This window comes from Lygodium microphyllum, chromosome 1 (assembly GCF_053477565.2).
Source record: "Lygodium microphyllum isolate KBCC chromosome 1, Lygodium_microphyllum_v1.1.10, whole genome shotgun sequence".
Taxonomy (NCBI): domain Eukaryota; kingdom Viridiplantae; phylum Streptophyta; class Polypodiopsida; order Schizaeales; family Lygodiaceae; genus Lygodium; species Lygodium microphyllum.
Window position 1 is genome coordinate 17,802,686 of NC_141135.1, and position 21,508 is coordinate 17,824,193.

At 42.1% G+C, this 21,508-nt stretch overlaps 1 protein-coding gene across 5 annotated transcripts in view; it reads left to right on the forward strand.

Annotated features, from left to right (window-relative positions):
• The window catches only part of LOC148040878 (peptidyl serine alpha-galactosyltransferase), a 161,521-nt gene that overhangs the window by 64,564 nt on the left and 75,449 nt on the right, over positions 1 to 21,508 (forward strand). For 4 of the 5 annotated variants that reach the window (XM_087672334.1, XM_087672125.1, XM_087672053.1 and 1 more), the window contains exons 2-3: positions 15,473 to 15,643; positions 16,316 to 16,559. In XM_087672334.1, the coding sequence (XP_087528460.1) occupies positions 15,473 to 15,643; positions 16,316 to 16,559 (415 nt within the window). Of the gene's footprint in view, positions 1 to 14,613; positions 14,726 to 15,472; positions 15,644 to 16,315; positions 16,560 to 21,508 lie in introns of those variants that run through there. The other variant, XM_087672207.1, reaches the window with a different exon arrangement.

A 21,508-nucleotide genomic window follows, 5' to 3' on the forward strand; every position in this document is an offset into this window, starting at 1 on the left:
ACCATGTGAAGAAATGCTCTAAATGTAGAAACCACAAAACCAATTGTATGACAAAGCACAAACTGATGATACAAAATACAGTTAGGGTTAGGGTAACTTAGAGACTATGAACACAATGAATAATGAAGAGAATGACTATTGAATATAGAATGTTGGTATAACAAATACACTATGCAATGAATATTGAACCTCGAACTCTTGTATCTTTGGAATCAAGGTAGAGCTTATGAGGTGGAGAGTGTGTCGTACTCTGAATGGATCTCGAAATGCGGCAAGCTAGCTTGCATGTATTGAATAACAACAAATGTAGCCAAAGAGGTTGGGTGTGGTGTAGATAGACAATAGGAGAGAGAGAGAGCATCAATTGCGCATAACGCATACAACCTTTGCATAAGTGGCCGTGAGGATTCAATCAACGGGATGTGAGGAACTCGATTGCCCTCCTGTAATCATCAATAGAGCGTGAAACAGAGGGGGGGGAGACTAGGCGTGATTAATTTTTCTTTCATCAACTGAGAGGTGAGAATTGAGAGATGTTTTGACACTTGGAGACATGTAGGTTCTTGTTTCCCTATGCACACACAGCACACACCTTCTCTGCCATCACTCTACACCTCATTCTCTTTGGTGCACTGCACAATAAGGCTCCTTGGCCTTCCTTCTTGCACCTATGTCAAATGTGTTGGGACACGTGGATGCACCATCAAGTGTGCACATTGGCAGGTCACCTTTTTGCCTTCCGGTCACATAGACCTCATTTGATATACAAGGTAGGACTTAACCAATATCCGGGCTCACATATGGCTTCTTCTCATAATGGGGGCCTTACAACTTTGAGCACTATGGATCATTGGTGGCACCTTATGAGGGTGGGGCGTTGAGCATATCTAACAATGCTACGCTAGATAAGAATGTGTTTGGTGCATAATACTTACGCACAAAAACTTTTTATTCATAACCACTCACAAGCATACTAAGATATGTTGGTTTGTACATGCTTCAAGGTAGCATGAAGAATTCCTTCATATCTTATATCCTTTTGAACATTCACATTATAATTGAGTGAAACAAACACCAATTGCAGAGGAGAGAGAAAACTTGACGACTGTGCAGAATAGACGAACACAAGCTGATTGTTGATGGGCGAAAGGTGGAAATTGATGGCAACAATGCATATGTTGCTGACGACAGTTGGAGGAGAGAGATTGATTGCAAACACAAACAAGATGATGATGGCGACAACTCCCACTGATGGCGATTGGATGTAGATGATGGTGAAAGTGAGTGAAGGCCCTGACAGTAGCAAGGGCAAGTTTCCAGACGATAGTGATGTTGGGATAAAGGCCCTTTATTCACCTTCGTGTATAGCACACTTGTATTATTTAGTTGTGTATGTGAATGCACCCTTATGTGCCCTAAATATAAATACATTTTATTCTATGTACCAATACATTGTTGGTACACCCAAAATCGAATCGTACTCTCTCTCTCTCTCTCTCTCTCTCTCTCTTTGTCACTCTCACTCACCTTCTCCCTCCTCCAGTTGCTAACAAACATCCTCAACAATTGGTATTAGAGCTCAAGGCTCTACATGTTTCCCAAGACCAAGGACAGTTGACAGTGTAGGCAGCTCGCGAACAGGTTGTCAGGAAAAAGGCCTGTGCAGCACAGGTCGTGCTGAAAAAGAACTAGTGTGGGTAGTAGGTTCAGGTGTGACGGACCGAGCGGTAGGCGACTAGGCAGTGGGCGTGGACCAAGACCAAGCGGCACGTGTTGCGCGCGTGGCAACAAATGTGACGGTGTGCAACAGGGACCAGGCGATGGCTGCGCGTGGGATGGTGATCAGTGTCACGGGTCACAGGCAGGCGACGCCAGTAGGCGGCCAAAGCAAGGAGGAGGGTCAATGGACCCCTCCTTGGTCAGTTTTTCAAAAAGAAATCAAAATTTCTTTAATTTTCCAATTAAAAAAATCAAAGTTTCTTTAATTTATCAATTATCCCGTTGCCTTAATGTGGATTCACGTGTGGTAGCACAGATTACAGATCTCTGCAAATCTGGCTCGAAAATATAGGTCTTTTTCCAGATTTGATCTCGTTTGTGCTTGGCAGTGACATTCGTGTGAGAAATTGCAGACATTGTGCGTGTCGACCTCAATTAAATTGGGGATTTTGCCAAATTTGTTGGAATTTCACTTATTCGAGTGAAATTTCTTGACATTGGATGTGGAAAATTGGGGCTTTCATATTTTGCTGAAGTTTTACTCAGCTGGGTCAGATTGGCTGACATTTATGCACTGTTGGACCTGGAATTTTGGCATTTTGTGCAGAATTTGGTAAATTTTTGCAGTATTTACCTGTGTGGTGATTGGTTTATGTAAAAATAGTAGAGATTTATTACTGTTTGGGCAAGAACAACAGTGTATTTTGTTGGTTCAGTTTGTGCTCCTGCAGTTCAGTGCATTTACTCTTGTGTTCGTGATAAAAATGGCTGCAACTTCTTCCAGTTCAGACATCAAAAGTTTGATGGAAATCAAATGGTTTGATGGTCATGGCTTTGATATTTGGAAAGACCGTATGCAGGGCATATTGTTCCTAAAGGATAGTGAGGATGCTTTGCAGGAAGATAAACCCCCACTAATGTCTGAGATGCAGATTGGGCCAGAGTAAATAAAAAGGCAGTGGCTTACATTAAGATGGGTGTCACTAATGACATCTTGACAAACATCAATGGTTTACATACAGTCTACAGGTTATCCAATATGGTAGAAGCTGAAAACTACCTATGAGATCACCACATCTATTAATAATGTGCATTTAATGTGCAAGTTGGTGAATATGCGATTGGATGAGTCGAAGCTTGCAGCTGAGCACTTGAGTGCATTTACGGGCATTTTAAATCAGCTTAAGGATGCAAATTTTGACTTTGATGATAAGTTGAGGGCGATCTTTTAGTCATGACATTGCCCAACTCTTGGGAGACCTCGGTGGTTTTTCTTAGCAATAACCCCAATCTCTCATATGATGAGGTGAGGGTTTCAATCTTGAATGACGAAATTAGATGTGTCTAGTGGAGAAGGCAGCAACTCAGCTTATAATTTAAGAGGCAGGGGTGAAAAGAAAAATGCAAATGCAGGACAGAGAAATAGGAGTAAGAGGAAAGGAAAGGAAAAGAGTGATATTACTTTCTATCGGTGTGGTCGGAAGGGCCACAAGAAGCCTAATTGCAAGTACTACAAGAAGGAACAAGAGAGAAAGAAGAATGCAAGAGACAAAGAAGAAAGAGGATAGGACAGATGCATTTGAGGCAGCCAAAGGCAAGGAAAAGGCCAATGTGGCCTCCAGTGTAGTCATAGAAGAGGTTTTGGATACAGAGGATGATGTATTATGTGCAGTTGATTATGATGCCCTTGTATGTAACATGAAGGATATGCAGATTACCAAGGCTGATGTGATTGATGCACTTCTATGAGTTGATGATGGCGTCACTTAGACTTGGATTGTAGACTGTGGTGCCGCTTTCCATGTAACTCCTTGCTTGGAGTGTTTTGCTATGTTCAATGCAGATAGTTATGAAAAAGTATACCTTGGAAATAATCATGCTTGCAGCATTGATGCGATTGGGACTGTATACTTGTCTTTATATAATGGGCAAGAGCTTGTGTTGGAAGATGTCAGATATGTGCTTGGCATTGAGAAGAGTTTACTATTTGTTGGTCAGCTTGACTTGCATGGTTACACTACACTGTTTGGTGGTGGTTTGTGAAAAGTGAAAAAGGGTTCCATGCTGATTGCAAAAGGAACCAAGAAGGGCACTTTGTATTGTTTGCACAGTAAAGCTTTAAATGGGAGGTTTCTTGCAGTTACATAAATTGGTTGTCATTTGGAGTTGTGGCATAAGAGATTAGGCCATATGAGCCAGAAAGGACTTAATGTCCTCACCTCTTTGAAGAGGGTTGATGGAAAAGGCTCTAAACTTGACTTTTGTAATGACTGTCAGTTTGGAAAGCAAATGAAAAATTCCTTTTACTCTGATGTCTCTCATAAGTCCAATGTCTTGGACTTAGTGCATTGTGATGTATGTAGTATGCCCGTGAAATCGTTGGGTGGTGCTACATATTTTCTCTCTTTTATTGAGGATTGTTCCAAGAAGATTTGGGTTTATCTGTTGAAAAAGAAAAGTGAACTATTTGTTGTTTTTAAAACTTTTCATGCATTTGTGACCACTCAGATAGGTAGAAAGCTGAAATGCTTGAGAACTAATAATGGGGGTGAGTTCACATCTAATGAGTTTAAGTCTTTTTGTGACTTGCATGGAATTAAGAGGAAGCTTACAGCTCCTTACAGCCCTTCTTCGAATGGGGTGGCTAAAAGATACAATAGAACTTTATGTGAAAGAGTGCGGTGCATGTTGTCCATTGCTAATCTCCCTTATGAATTTTGGGGAGAGGCACTTAAAACCGTGGTTCACATTTGCAACCGTCCTCCAAACAGTTCCTTAAATAATGACATCCCTGAGGAGGTTTGGTCTGGCAAATCGGCCTCATATGACCATTTACAGATATTCGGTTGTGATGCTTTTGTGCATGTTAGAGATGAGCTGAGAAGCAAAATTGACCCAAAATCCACCAAAGGCATTTTCATGGGCTATGGTGATGAGGGTGAATTCGGCTACAGAGTGTGGTTACCTCAGTCCAAGAAAATTATTTGCAGCCGTAATGGTGTATAATGAGGCAAAATTGCTGAGAGGTACTTTAGCCTCTAATGAAGACATGAAAAAGGTTAAATTTCAGAATTTGCAGCCACCTATTACTTCAAATGATGATCCCCAAGATGCTGTACCACGGGCTAAAATTGATGATCAACCGGTTATTTTTGAGTCAGATGATGATGGACAGCAGATAGAAGCACAAGGAGGTCATGGACAGCAAGATAGACTTACTGATTATGAAAATGTAGGTGCTGGTAATGAAAATGAAGGTGTTGTACAGCATGAACATCATGCTGAAAATGGCTTACAGTAGCTAAGAAATGCTGAAAATAACATACCTCCAGATGTAGACCTAATTCTTGAAAATGTAGATCATCGGGTACGCAGGTTTACACGCTTAAGAAGGCAGCCACATAGGTACGACCCCTCCTTGCATTATGTGATGCTTACAGATGAGGGTGAGCCTCTTACATATAAAGAGGCCAGGTCATGCAAATGCAGTAGTAAGTTGAAGTTAGTTATGTAGGAAGAGATATCTCTGTATGCTAATGATACTTGGGATCTTGTGTCGTTGCCGAAAGGAAGAAAGCCTCTTTCAAACAAATGGGTTTACAAAGTACAATTGATGGGAAACCCAAGTACAAGGCAAGACTGGTTGCCGAAGGGTATGCACAGAAGGAAGGGATTGACTTTCAAGAGGTCTCGTCACCTGTTGTGAAGATGACCACTCTACGTGTGCTTTTTGCTCTCACTGCTGTATTGGACTTAGAGCTGTACCAAATGGACGTGAAAACAACTTTTGTGCATGGTGACATTGATGATGAAATCTACATGAAACAATCCGAGGGCTCTATAGTTCCTGGAAAAGTGCAATTGGTGTGTAAACTAAAACGCAACTTGTATGGGTTGAATCAAGCACCACAGCAATGGTACAAAAAGTTTGACACTTTTATGCTCTCATGGGTTTACACGCAGCCATGCAGATCATTGTTTGTACATGAAAAAGGATAGAGATGGTAGCCTCATCGTACTTATTTTGTATGCGGATGATATGTTGCTAGCTGGGAAAAAAAAGACTAGCTTGGATGGTCTGAAAGATTAGCTGAAATCAACTTTGTGCATGATAGATTTGGGGAATGCAGAGCAAACATTGGGCATGAGGATTTGCAGGGATAGAACGCAGAAATTGCTATTCTTATCTCAAGAAAAGTACATTGAAAAGGTACTAGATAGATTTACGATGGTTGAAGCTAATCCTTTTGGGGTGCCCCTACCTCCATACTCTAAGCTTAGTGAAGCCAACCGCCCAAAAGACGACATGGAAGCCACTGCTATGAAAGGAGTTCCTTATGTATCAGCTGGTGGCTCTCTTATGTGTGCTATGGTTGCTATTCGTCTAGACATTGCTCATACAGTGGGAGTTGTCAGCAAGTTTATGTCAAATCCTGGAAAAACACATTGGGAGGCTACCAAGTGTATTCTTCGATACCTAAAGGGTACACAAAGAAAGTGTATTTGCTATGGGCAGGGTGCACTTAGTTTGGAGGGTTATTGTGATGCAGACATGGCAGGTGACTTGGACACATGTAGGTCCACTTGCAGGTATGTCTTCATAGATGGTTGTTGGGTTTGTTTCTTGGTGTTCGAGGTTGCAGAACATCGTCGCATTGAGTACCACTGAAGTTGAATACATATCAGCTACTAAAGCTTCTAAGGAAGCTATATGGTTGAGCAGACTTGCAGAGGATCTCGGCATGTCTATGGGTATTGCAGTTTTGGAATATGATAGCAAGATTGCTGTGTATTTGGCTAAGAATGCCATGTATCATTCATGCACAAAGCATGTAGATGTGCGATATCACTTCGTTAGACAGATTCTGGTAGATGGTCTAATCACATTGACCAAGATCAAAACACAGGACAACCATGTAGATGTTCTCACTAAAAGTCTAAGCATGGCTTAGGATGAGTATTGCATACGACTAGTGGGGGTTGGTTAGAGGTTCACTTCGGATCTTTAAGGTGGGAGGTTGTTGGGATAAAGGCGCTTTATTCACCTCCATGTCTAGTACACGTGTATTATTTAGTTGTACATGTGAATGCACCCTTACGTGTCCTAAATATAAATACATTTTATTCTTTGTGCATCAACACCCTTACGTGTTCTAAATATAAATACATTTTATTATTTGTGCATAAACACATTGTTAGTATATCCAAAATCTAATTGTACTCTCTCTCTCTATCTGTCTCTGTCACTCCCACTCACTTCCTCCCTCCTCCAACTACTAACATCCTCAATAAGTTATAGTTCCAAGAGGTAGGCGACAGGTGGAAGTGTTGTGCTAAGAAATGCACGTAGCCACCTAAACAGCCCCAAAATATGCTTATTTTAGGCTTATTTTAGCCAAAACCCTAAAATGGGGAGCGGATCGAGAGAGTTAAGTGGGAGAGGATCTAGAATTCTAATTTTTTATAAATTGGCAGCCAGCCCTCCACTCTTCCTTGAATCTCGTTTTTGCAGCTTTCAGGTGTTATTAGCTTGCTGCCCACATCCCGTTCGCGGAGGATATCTCAGCCCTTGCTGTCCATCATTGTTCCCTGCAGTCTGGTATCTGTTTCTAGTCCGCCACACGCTGGTTGCTGCTATTTCTGCGTGGCGGCTGAGTGCTGATCATCTGCACTGCTGTCATATAGCTTGCCACGTCAGCAAATTGCTGCGTTTGCAAATCCCAGCTGTCGCCTTGACAGTTTTCTCTCCTGCTGCAGTCACTGCAAATTTTTTCTCTCCTGCAGGCTGTCTTATCTGCGTTTTTAGTCTTTCTCTCTTTTGCAGGCTGTCCTGCCTACGTTTTTAGTCTTTCTCTCACCTGCTGCCTGCGTTTTTAGCCTTTCTCTCTCTTGCAGGCTGTCCTGCCTGCGTTTTTAGTCTTTCTCTCACCTACTGCCTACGATTTTAGTCTTTCTCTCTCCTCACTGCTATCTGCATCAGATCTAGTTTCTCACTGTTGCATTTACTAGTGTTCGACATCCGAAGGCTGCCTTGTTGCGATTTGGAATCCGTTCGGAGTACGGCACACTCTCCTGCTGATTACCCTTGCCGTGATTCTTGAGATACAGGAGTTCGAGGTTCAGTATTCATTCATTGCATAGTGTATTTGTTGCATGAGCATCGTATTATTAGTAGTCATATCATTTCATTTATTCACTGTGTTTGTTGTCTCCGAGTTACCTTAACCCTAACCCTAACTGTGTTCTTTTATCAGTTTGTGCTTTGTCGTACAGTTTCTGTTTATGCGTTTGTGTTAGGATATTTTTCTTTACATGGTATCAGAGCTTGGTACTCTCTGAGAAACCTAGGCCTTTGATGTGAAAGCTCTTTGCAAGAAACAAGAACAACAGTAGGTTCAAATGACTTCGAATAAATCAACACTGATTCAGTCTCCAGAACAGTCTCTATCGAGAACCGAGTGAGAGTGGGCAGATCAGCTGGCTCCACAAAGTTCCGACATGGTGGAAGACACATTTAAGTAAATGGAAGAAAAGATAGGCAAGCTTATCTTTGAAGAATATAAACTGATCATAGTCTATTGACGAAAGAAGATTGAGGAGCTTGACCGAAGGATTGCCCTTTATGAAAAGCTTTTGAATGAAGGTATGCAATATTTTCACTCTTCAGATGTTGCATGTAAGTCTGATGATGTTGCAGGGCCATCGAGACCTCCATCAGGGATGGGCCCCTCTCTTGGAGAGCAAGATCCGGAGTATTTTCCATTTTTTTTAGACTCTTCCATCCTCTCCGGTGCAAGGTATCTTTGATTCGTCTTTTGTGCCTTCTTCTTTTATCTCTTTTGTTTTGCAATATACTGGTAGAGATCATGTGCAAGAAAGAGTCTAGTTTGTTGACTACGGAAAAGGTACTCTTGAGGTTAATTCTTGTATGTTAACACACGTGGAGGGGATTATAAGAAAAAGCCAGGTAACTCTTCTTCTGCCCTTCCTTCTTTTTCGTCTACTTCACATAATCAGAATGAATTTGGTGTTCCTTTCACTTCATTACATGGTGCATCGTTATCTTCATAGTTTCATTTTGAGTCTTTAAATGATAAAAATGAACAAAAAGAATCTGTACCTTATATACCTTATTTTCAAAACCCACCCATCCCACCACATTCTTTCGCTGCTTCACCACTTCCATTTCCATTTTAGACACCTCATGTCGCACCGCACATCACACTGGGGGGTTATGGAAACATAGGCACATCCTTTAGGACCTCATACTTCTCTCAGCTGGGTGGTGTTTCACCTACCTCATATACACTTTCGGGATCATTGCAGCTTGGGTATCCCACTTAGTCTCTCCCGAGTGTGGATCAGTTGCCTACACAGTTTGCCTCCATGGCATTGCCTAGTGGACCTTCTGGTTATATTGTTGTTGCCTAGCACCACTTTGAAGAATGCTACCGTGTCCTAGTGTCTCCACCTACATCGGCACCTTATGGAAACATTCATGTTCCAGTGCCTCCGTATCAATCGGCACTCATTGGATACTCACAGCCTCCTTCTGTCTACCCACCTCTTCCCCCTCCCTCTTTCTCTTATCAAACACACCTACCTTCATCATCTTTCCCACCATCATGTTACATCACCTGCCCGACACCTCATGGTTTTAGCTCATCTTCTGCCAAGAATGCATTTAATGATAAGACTCGTTTTAATGGGGCAAACTTTACTACTTGGTCGAATTTGATGAGATATGTCCTTGACTCACATAACCTATGGGATCTTGTGCAGGGGTTAGAACCCCAAGCCGATCCCGCATTTGTTCCATACGAGGTCGTCCGCTCATGGAAGGCTATGAATGCCTCTGCTATTGTCGAGCTGATACAGGGCTTATTGCTTGAGTTTCATTCTCAGCTTCAGCATTTTGACTAAGTGTCAGAGCGATGGGCACACTTGACTGACTGCTATGCGGCTTGGGATAAGACCCATCATATTAATCTTGACCATGAGCTTCAGCTTTTCAAAATCACTGATCGGGATGACTTGAAAGTCAAGTTGGCTGAGTATCAGCATCTCCTCGTTAAATTCTCCACTACAGAAACTCTCAAGTCCTCTGACGATGAGGTCACATTATTTCTAAGTAAACTCCCTAAGAAATACTTCAATTTTGTAAAAGGAATAGTTTCAAAGCCTATATGCCTACATTCTATGAATTTGAGTGTCAGCTGTTGCGTTACGTATGGTTGTTTGATTAGTTTCATTTGAATTCCTCTTCAGAGGGGGCTCTTCTTGCTCATTCTCAAGAAAGGGGCAACAAGGGAAGGGCAAACCAAACCAAATCTCCACTCAAAATCAAAATGAACATCAAAAGCTAAATCAATTTGGGGATTCTCAAGGAAACTCCCAGTCACACCTTAAATCAAGGTGGCAGAATGTACCTTAAAAAAATAGGTATTGTCAACATTGTCAAAAGGCTGGCCATTTTGACGACGAGTGTTAATCGAAGGTACGAGGCAAAGCACCAAAACCTAAGTCTCAGACCCCTGCCCCTCAGTCGGTGAACCCCCAGCAGGGGAGGCAGGGTAATGGCAAGGGGCAGTTTAAAGGTCAGACTCACATTGTCACCGCAAAGTCATCTCAGTCGACAATGTTCTCAACTCCAGAGGGCTTGTTTGACTGGTCTGCAAAGGCCCACATCGTCTTCGTAGAGACATCCGATACGAGTTTCGTCCATATTTGTGAGTTGCCTCACAACGAGGTTACTGCAGAGGCCCACTCGTCACAGCCGAGCACTTCAGCTCTAGTTTGAATTGTGGACAGTGGAGCTACACATCACATGACTCCTATAGAAGACAACTTCTTGGTCAAGATTCAAGCTCAAGGTTGCATCAATTTTGCCACTGACAAGGGTCCGGATGCGTCTTCGTTGGACAATGTATATCATGTTCCTCAGCTTGGGGTGGACTTGTTATTTGTTCAGTAGCTTTGCTAGTTGGGGCGAGCAGTTTTTTCTTAACAGTGACAACAGTCGAGGTCCTTGACTCTCAGACTGGTTTAGTGATTGCTCACGGTGAGGCATAGCCTAACGGCCTATACCACATGACTCACTTTCTCACCGAGCCGACTGTCGAGGGCTCCTTGTTCCATAGCTTCCAGGCCTTAGCTACATCTCGGGAGCCTACGCACAATGAGCGTCTTTGGTATTTTCACTTAGGGCATCTTAGTTATGTCTCACTTCATGAGTTGTCACACTGTAAGCTGGTTGAGGGCCTTCCACGCTTGAAGCTAGCTTGAGATGTCTGTAAAGCTTGTGAGCTCGGGAAGTAGCACCGTACTCCATTTCCTCAGCAGTCTACACATAGAGCTGAGGAGCCTCTTAGATTGATTCACGTTGATCTTTGCGGGCCGATATTCACTCCCGCCTTGAACGGCGCGCTGTACTTCTTTTTGATAGTGGATGATCATTCTCGATATATCTGGGTGTACTCTCTCAAGCATAAGTCAGATGCTTTCACATATTTTTTTGCTTGGGTGCTGCTAGTTCATAACGAGATTGGTCGTCGTGTCGGGTGCATGAGGAGTGATAGCGGTGGTGAGTTCATCTTCCACGAGTTTTCCGAGTTTCTACAGAAGCATGGCATTTCTCACCAGCTCACCTCTACCAACTCTCCCTCTCAGAATGGAGTCGTAGAGTGTAGGAACTGCACAGTCATGGAAATGGTATGCTCTATGCTGTTCGCAGTAGAGCTTCCTGAGCGCCTTTGGGTTGAGGCTGTTAACACTTTGGTGTATATCCTGAACCGATACCCGACTCCGGATCTTCCTCAAAAGACCTCGTATGAGGCATTTTTTTGGCTCTCGGCTTGCTATTTTCCACTTCAGAGTCTTCGGGTGTCGTGCTTACACACACACGTCTGATGACAAGATTGGTAAGCTTACCACTTCGGATGAGATACGGTCAGTGGCCACGCCTCTTAATCCTGCTGTCCACTTGTCGAAGGATAGCTTAGGACAGCCCTTCGATGCACACGCCTATCGTTCTGTTATAGGAAAACTTCTTTGGTTAATTCACAGTAGGCTAGATTTAGCTTACTTAGTTAGCATACTCAGTCAGTTTTTCAGAGTACCTAGGATGTCACATTGGATTGCATGTCTTCGTGTGTTGCGTTATTTGCTGTGTACTTTTTCTTATGGCCTGACATATGATTCTGGTTTTTGTTTGCAGGGATACACTGATTCTGATTGGGTAGGAGATACTTACACTCCGCATTTCCATGGTGGCTATCTCTTTATCTTGGGCACGGCTCCCATTTCTTGGTCTAGCCATAAGTAAGAAACGGTGGCGGCTTCCACGGCCGAGGTTGAGTATTGGGCTCTCTTTGATGGGCACCACCGATGCCATCTATCTGAGGAGTTTACTAGCGGCGCTTCATTTTTCATGTGACTCTCTCACAGTTGTCTACTGTGGCAACCAGAGTGCCATTGCCCTTGCGGGCAATCTGATCATAACACCACAGACATGGCATGTGAGAGTTCACTTCCACTTTTTCAGAGAGCAGGTTGAGCTAGACACTATGCGCCTAGAGTTTGTGCCATCATCAGATAATTTTGCAGATATCTTGACCAAAGCGACAACCGGCCGGTTCTTCAGTACCTGCTACCTAGGATCGGCTTGGGTATAGTCTCCTTTACTTCTTCAGCTTGACGGGGAGATGATGCTTTCCTCTTGCTTTCCTTTCCAATTTGAGAGGGGGCGGCTTCTACTCTTGATCGTGATAGTGATAATGCTTACAGCTTTTAGACATTACATTTACTTATTCTTTTGTATTGTATCATGAGCATTTGTAACTTCATCCATACTGTCAGGATGACCTGATTGTAAAAGGGCACTTGGGCAAGTGAACGATTTCTCTGCGAGGGCATTGTCCCAGTGGCACCGTTGCATAGCATATTGCATGAGCATGACATTTTGCATTTCCCTTTGCATTACCCCATGCATTGGCATTCTGTTCATGTAAACATGCATCTGTGCGCATTTATTCCTTTTTGGTCTTTTGGAGTGGTCGACTCTAGGATCCACCATGTTTGTAGCATAACACATGGCAGTTTTCCTAACGGCAATTTCCCTACCCTTGCTTGCTTGCTTGTTTTGCTTGTCTTGCTAAGCCCACCATCCTTTTTTTTGTCTTTCCACATATTCACCATAGGATTGGCACATATACACACTTGTTCCTCTCCTTAGGCACTTATCCTAGTCAGTGCGATGGATTGGTCTACTAGTTTTGTGCTTGACTTGGGTTTAAAACTCTCTTTATCTTTTCCTATCTATCACTTAATCGGCCGCTACCCCTATATTACCTATGTATTTTCAGAACATTTCAAAAAGAAAAGAAAAAGTCCATTGATTCCATCTGCCTTTGTAGGACTTGGTAAGCCCTTGGGCAGCCGCTGAGCACCCTTGGTCCGATGCCCTGGCCTCTCTGGGGTGATCACTTGGGCTCCCTTGGTAAGATAACCATCGCCTTTGTAGTCTTGGTAGGCCACTGGGCAGCCCACGTGCATCCTTTGTCCGATGCGTTAGCTGCTTTGGGGTGGGACTTGCTAAGAAATACACTTAGCCACTTAAACAGCCCCAAAATATACTTATTTTAGGCATATTTTAGCCAAAACCCTAAAATGGGGAGTGGATCGAGAGAGTTAAGTGGGAGAGGATCTAGAATTCTAATTTTCTATAAATTGGCAGCCAGTCCTCCACTCTTTCCTGAGTCTGGTTTTTGCAGGTTTCAGGTGTTATCCCCTTGCTGCCCACACCCCGTTCGTGGAGGACATCTCAGCCCTTGCTGTCCATCACTGTTTTCTACAGTAGCGCCTGTTTCCAACCCTCCACACATTGATTGCTGTTGTTTTTGCGTGGCAACTGACTGCTGATCATCTGCAATGCTGTTGTACAGCCTGCCACGTCAGCAAACTGCTACGTTTGTAGGCCCCAGCTGCCGCTCTGACAGTTTTCTCTCTCTTGCTATAGTAGCTGCAGTTGTTCTCTCTCTGCAGGCTGTCCTGCTTGCGTTTTTAGTCTTTCTCTCTCTTGCAAGCTGTCCTGCTTGCGTTTTTAGTCTTTCTCTCTCCTTATTGCTGTCTGCATTAGATCTAGCTTCTTATTGCTGCATTTGCTGGTGTTCGACATCCGGAGGCTGACTTCTTGCGATTCGGGATCCGTTCGGAGTACGATACACTCTCCTTCTCATTACCCCTGCCCTGCTCCTTGAGATACAGGAGTTCGAGGTTCAGTATTTATTCATTGCATAGTGTGTTTGCTGCATGAGCATCATATTATTAGTAGTCATATCATTTCATTTATTCACTGTGTTGATTGTCTCTGAGTTACCCTAACCCTAACCCTAACTATGTTCTTTTATTAGTCTGTGCTTTTTCGTACGATTTCTATTTATGCTTCTTTGTTAGGGTATTTTTCTTTACAGGAAGAAGTTGGAATGAGGCAGCAGATAGATGCAGATTTGGATGGAAGGTTCTAACCGTGATGTTCTTTGCGAACGGGGTGTGGATAGTAGAGATGTGGCTCTTGAAACCTACAAAAAAGAGATTGAGTGCCTATTTATAGAAAGTTTGGGATTCCCAGATTAGGGTTTTGTATATGGGACACAATGACTCACCAGGATTGTGTTTTATTAATAAATTAAGCGTGTTTTGGGGCTGTTTAAGTCAAGCTAATGCATTTTTAGCCTAATAAAAAGTTGTTAGTTGCTAGGGCCAATTCAATGTTGATTGATTGATAAAGTTTACATTTCAGATTGGTGAATTTTATTGCTTGCTGTTGTGTTAAATCAGGTCATCTACCACCCTTTCCCAGAAGAAGGATGGTTTCAAACTTTATTATTAACTACAGGATAAAGCATGTTGGGGTCCACTATTGTTGCACTCGAGAGTACATGGGTATACCATAGACCTAAAGTTTGCGCCTATATCAGATAGTTATGTTGACATATTGAGAAAACTGGTCAACTGCCTAATCCCTTTGTACATTCTTCAATGGATCGGCATTGTTCCTCCCCTTTTTGACATTGACATGATAGGGAGAGGGGGCCCCCATAGCTTTCCCTTCCACTGTCCGATGGTGAGAGGGGGTGGCTTCTTCTCTTGGTGCATGGTTTTGGTTCCGTTTACATTAGGTTCATGTGCATTTACATCTTTGTCCATATATGCCTTGATGATCATACTTGTAACAGGGCGCTTGAGTAAGTGAACAAGTCTCCCACAAGGGCATTATTCAAGTGAAACTTGTGCACTTTGCATAGCATTTTACTTGAACTTGACATCTTGCACCACCCCTTGCATTCCTCATTCATTGGCATTGTGCTTATATGAAAATGGAGCGCTTTAGATGGGGGAAAAATTGTACATGCATTTGCCCATCCAAGGATGGAAACTCCTTGCGTTGTGTTAGCATGATTCCCTTTTACTTCGTCAAAGAGTGGTTGACTTGGATCCCCCATATTCATGGCACATCATCATAGCAGTATGCAATATACTAACTACCATTACGCCATCATTTCTTTGTCTATATCTTTGTACTCCATCCTTGCCTTGCATTGATTCTATTTATGGAGGATGTTAAAGACCTTAAGTCTTGTTGTTCATTTTACAAGCCATCAAAAGAAAAGAAAAGAAAAGAAAAATGTAATCTTGATTTATGGAGCATTCTGGTCTATTGCTTTTCCCTCATATTAATTGTAAATTGATGTAGGTATCCTGCTATCAACAAGCCAGCAGGTGTCGTGCATTGGCTTCAACACAGTGCTGAAGCTAAAAATGTGGAGTGGGTTGTTATTTTAGATGCTGACATGATAATTCGATCTCCTATTATTCCTTGGGAGCTTGGTGCAGAAAAAGGGAAGCCTGTTGCTGCAGCTTATGGGTATGTTCACCATATGGAACATGATGACCAATTTGTGCAATTATTTTTGCTTGTTTGTGGTAGATTGTGATTTAGTTTAATGGGTGGGATTGATAGTCAAATTCACTCCAACCCCACAAGATCTCTTACTGATTTTTGGGGCTGAGTCTCAATTTTTGAGGGTGGGTGAAATCTTTTGGAAGGAGTGTTTTCATTCAGGTAGTTTTATCTCTTATTAATTTTTGGAGTCAAGTCTCAGATGTGAGAATGAGTGAAGACTTTGGAAAGGAACTTTCAGGTGGGTCTTTTCTATTTTCTTCTTTTGATCTTTGTCTTGTGGAAGTAATGCTTTTATTCAGGCTTTCTTTTCTCTATTTTCTTCTTTGTGACCTTTTCCGCTTTACTGGATTATCAATCTATTAAAGAGCCTACATATTCCAATGTATCTATCACTACTTTCACATCTAGTCAAAAAGCATTTGTACAGTAAACTGTACCATAGTTTTACATTTACATAATACAGAATCTAAAAGCTATTCTCTTGCAGTTAAAACATAGAATTGTCTCAGTTTGTTGGACATATTGTTAGCAAATTTTAATTTCTATTTTTTAGGGGTGTGTTTTGAGAATCTAGGCATCTAAAACTTTGGAGACAGGCGCTTCTTAACCGGAAAAAGTGGTATTCTTTTGCAGATATCTCATAGGATGTGACAACATTCTTGCTAAACTACACACACAACATCCTGAATATTGTGATAAGGTTGGTGGCTTGTTAGTCATGCACATTGAGGATTTGCGAGCTCTTGCACCATTGTGGCTCTCTAAGACAGAAGAGGTGCGAGCAGACACAGAACATTGGGCTACAAATATCACGGGTGACATTTATGGTCAGGGTTGGATAAGTGAGATGTATGGGTACTCTTTTGGAGCTGCTGAGGTAGATACATGTATGGATTTGCAAACATCTTCATGTGCTAAGTTGGTCCTGGAGATATAATTGATTTATTATATCCAGGTCATAAAAGTGTATTGTTGTAATGGTTATAGCAGGTCTGAAAATCTTACTTTCTCCTTCAAGAAAATCTCTCTTAAAATCTAGGCTTATTTTACTTAATTAGTGAAAAGGAATCTCATATTGTTTATTGGTTCAATCGGCATCATCATCAAGTTCTCTTTGAGGCATCTTGTGGTGGTTTGTGCACCTATCGCTTGGATATCCATGGTCCTATCTGAGTGTTATTGTTATATGTACTCCGGTGAGTCATTATGACTGTATACTAGTGGGTTGGACACATTTCCTTCACTGGAATGTGGTCACCAGATTTTAGGTGCTTGATGGATGGCCGACTAGAACACTTTATGTTGGCCGACTTTTATTATTTTGGCCCCATATTATGGCCGATTTGATCATATTCTTCGTCTATTTATAGGCCACTACTCCCTCCTTAGTCATTTAGCATACATCGTACTTGTAGGTCCTATTGGAGAGAGGGAGCAGGTGCTAGTGTCCTCATTGCCGGTGACTCGTGTTGTTTCTGCACTGTCTCATGTCTTGGTATATGGATTCCATTTCCCAAGCATCTCTCTCCTTTTGAGTTCTTTGTGCGGTGCTCTTATTTTCTTTGCAACGTTTCTCTCCTCTCCTCTCTCTTGTGTTGTGCAGTCTGTTACAACAGTCTTCTACGTTTACATCATTGCACCCGCACCCACTTTTGACACATTTGAAAGTTATCCAGGGCATTTGAATCATTCTACCACCCTTTGTACATACATAGATGCCCCAAATCATGTTTGATGGGATCCCAAGTGTTTGCAACCTCTTTAGTAGTCTTTCTTGTGGGCTTGTATCAAATGCTTTGTGCAAATCCACAAAGCAATGGTAGAGTCTCTTTTTCTTGGCTTTTTCTTGCTTGATCATAGTCCTCAAGGTACAGATGTGGTCTAGTGTAGAGAACCCTCACCTAAATTGAGCATGTCTTGTAGCTCTCAATCCCCCTCTCTCAGCAAAGGTGCTCAACTCAGCCTCCAGCATTGTTTTATAGATCTTGGCTAATGTGTGCCCCACCATAATGGTCATGTAGTTTCTTGGATCTAGAAGGTCCCCGGATTTGTGGATATAGGCACAATGGTTTGCATAGCCCACTCCTTTGGAAAAACTTTTCCTAGTGCATTTCTCATTGGGCAGGCTGTTTTCCCTCATTTCAGCATGCATTTGTTGCCAATGGCAGAGTAGATATTATTTGGTAGGTAGGCAGCATTTATTGCATTTATTCTAGAATAGGTGGTTATTTATGCATGTTTGACCTACATGCAGGTTGGCTAATTGCATCAGGTTGGGCTAAAGGCCCGTTTAACCTCCGTGTATAGTACACACATTATTTAGCTGTACTTGTGAATGCACCCTTACGTGCCCTAAGTATAAATACATTTTATTCTTTGTGTACCAATAGATTGTGGGTACACTCATCGAATTGTACTTTCACTCTTCTCTCTAGCTCACTAGTCGTCACACTCACGCTCACTCCTCAAACTTCTGCACATCCACAGCTGCGCTCCAACAACTCGTATCAGAGCTTAAGGTTCTGTGCACGCTTCCCAACGCTTTTCCAGTCATCAACAGACGTCAGCAAGGCGACATCCAAGTCGTAGGTGACACTACAACGCGTGCAGGCGACTTGCTGTGTGGTAATGAACAGTCCAGGCGGAAAGTGTATCAATTGGACATTAAGACAACATTTCTTAATGGTGACATGCATGAGGATATCTATGTATCATAGCCTCTAGGCTTTATGGTTAAAGGCAAAGGGCACTTTGTTTGCAAGTTAAATAAGGCTTTGTATGGCTTAAAACAAGCTCCTTGTGCATGATATTCAAAGTTAGATGCTTATTTGAACAAAAAAGGGTTCAAGAACAATCCAAGTCCTTCTACTCTATACATTAAGAATGAAGGGGGGCACCGGGGGGAGGGGCGGGTGGGTGAAACTTGTTAGCCATCATTCTTTATGTGGATGATATTTTACTCATTGGATCTAAAGAGAACAAGATTGCAAATCTTAAGGCTAAATGTAAGATCTAGGCCTTTTATATTACTATTTAGGAATTTAGTTTATGCAAAATCAACATGGTATCATCATGTCATAGTCATAGTATGCGGAAAAGCTTCTATATATGTTTAATATGTAGGATTGATAGAACCAGGGTTGACGCTTGTGAAGATATGCTAGCCTCAAGTGCCAAAGAAAACCATGCCAAGTGGCTAGAAACAAGGCTTTGACAAGGTAGAAAATGGGTTTGAAGAGAGCTAAGATTGTAAGATGAACAATGTGTCCAGTGTGAATGCAATTCATAGTTTAAGAGAGAAAGAGAGAGTGTGCATCTATGTAAATGAGTCTCACAGTTTAGGGTTATATAAAAGAGGGTTTCACTTTCTATCTTATTCATTGAGATCTCACATCTCTTGTGCAGGAAAGATGGCTAGGTCTAAGGTAGTTGCAAATAAGCTTTTAATTAGAGTCCTATATTGTGTTCAGCCCCTTGGAGCATCTACTGGCTCAGATGCACCCCCTTCTCAACCTAACCCAACTTTCTCAAGCCATCCTCACAAGGGTCCTCCTCAGCATCTCCACAAGAAATGCAAGTGGAAGTCAAGTACAGTGGCCCTGAGAGAAACCAGGTGGTATCAATGCTCTTTTGATCGCATCATTCCGAAGGCGAGCTTCTTGAGACTTGTTCGCGAGATTGTGCAAGACCTCTACCGCACAAAAATCAGGAGGTGGTTTTTGACACAAGGTTAAGATAGATCTAATCGCTTCACAACAGAATGACTTCATGCTCTACAGTGTGCTACAGATGCCTATTTAGTTAACTTGATGGATTGATGCTCAGTGTTGTGCAATACATGCGAAGCGCATTACTATAACTCCCAATGCATTGAGGAAACACACTATATGTGACTAAGACTGATACACGAGGACTCAGACAGTAACAAGCAAAACTCAAAACCTAAACACGAAATGCAAAACTGAAAACTCAAACACAAAGACAAGTATAGAGAGAAGAAGCTCTGGAATGAATGCTGTAAATGAATGTAAGAGTACACAAAATGTCTATGGGCAAAGCAATGGAGTGTCAAAGAGTGACGTCTAGTGGAGATGGATCCCAAGGTCTATGACCACTAGTTGGAGTGTGGAAGGTGAGGAAACACGAAACAATGATCACCTGAGTGTGAGGAGACTAAGGTAAGTGAAAGGATGATATTTGTGGAGGGTGCGACACTAGAGAGCTGCAAAGGTGGCAATGGAGGGGCCCTTGGAGGAGGACGATCACAATCAGCTGTCACTTGCAGAAGGAAGGGCTAAACACAAGCTTTAGTAGGACCACTAGGTGGATGAAGATTGATTGCTGAAATCTGCACTAGGAGAATGAGACTGAATGGTGGACAGCTTGTCTATTTATAGATGTGCCCCAAAAATTAGGGTTTTGGGAAACCATTGAAACTCTCTCGAATTGTGCACCAATTATGTGCTTTTCACTAATTAAGCATGTTTTGGGGGTATTTAAAGATGTAGTTGTAAAGCGTGTTTTAGCTCGACAAAGCTTTCTATGCATGATGATAGTGAGATGATTAATGTTGCAATTTACAACCAGGCTATTGGATGCCTTATTTATCTTTGCAACACATGCTCTGACATACAATTTGCAATATCTTAGGTGAGCAAGTTTATTCACAACCCACATACAATTCATTGGCAATATATTAAGCAGATCTTCCATTACTTGCAAGATACTCAAACACATGCCTTGATATTTCCCAGGGGAGGAGACTTGTAACTTTTAGGTTTATAGTGATTCAAATTGAACTGGAGACTTAGATACTCGGTAGTCGATATTGTTTCTTTTTGTGCCATTCATGTATTTTGTGGCTTAATAAGAAATAGCCTAGAGTGACTATCCTATCTTGTGAGGTTGAGTATTAGGTAGTCTTTACAACAACAAATGTGTACAGTTGCGTAGATTGTTGTTGATCTACAGATTTCATTGGAGGGTCCTATGCCGATTTTTTCAAATAGCTAGAGTGCTATTGGAGTAGCACAAAATCCCATGTTTCATGCAAGCATGAAACACATTGAGATTTACTACGATTATCTCAGAGAGAGATCTTATACAGAGAGATCAACTTGATGTATGCTCCCACAAGGAAAATGTTTGCAAATGTTGCAAACATTTTCACCAAGGCTTTACCATGTGAGAAGTTTGGGACTTTCAGCAAGTCCATGAACTCATTACCCTTTGGTGATTAACGATCCTTGTACTTCCATCACATTGGCATAGTAGGAGGGTGTTGGAATTTACCAAGTGTGGGCGATGCCCAACTTCGTGTGGACACTCATTAAATTTTCAAAAGTGTGGTGTGTCTTAGGACTTCAATGTGGTGATACTAGGTCCTAGAGTTAAGTTAATTCAACTCTAATTAGGGTGTGGAAGGCTGGTTAGATCAACCTTAGACTTAAGTTTTACTTTGAGGGTGTACTTTTATTCTACCATTCTCACTTGAGCTAATATACACTCTTTAGCTCAGGCATTCTGGACACCTTTGACCTTCTGGAGTTTATTTCTCTCCCTGTTTCCCAGCCCATGGAAGATCCTAGACATGGGTCATCGATGGATTGTGCAAACCCTTTGGGATCAACTCAACTCTCAAGCCTATCGATTCTTTCTCTTTATGAGTTTACAGGATTCTGTCTTGGTTCATGTTCATAGATTGAAGACTGCCTCTATGCTGCATGTAGGGGTTGACTGTGGGTGGTAGATGCCAGCCTTATTCCTTTGGTTTAGTCATTTTATTCCTTCAGTTTCACCGCGTCTTCTTGTCTCCATCTTCTTTGT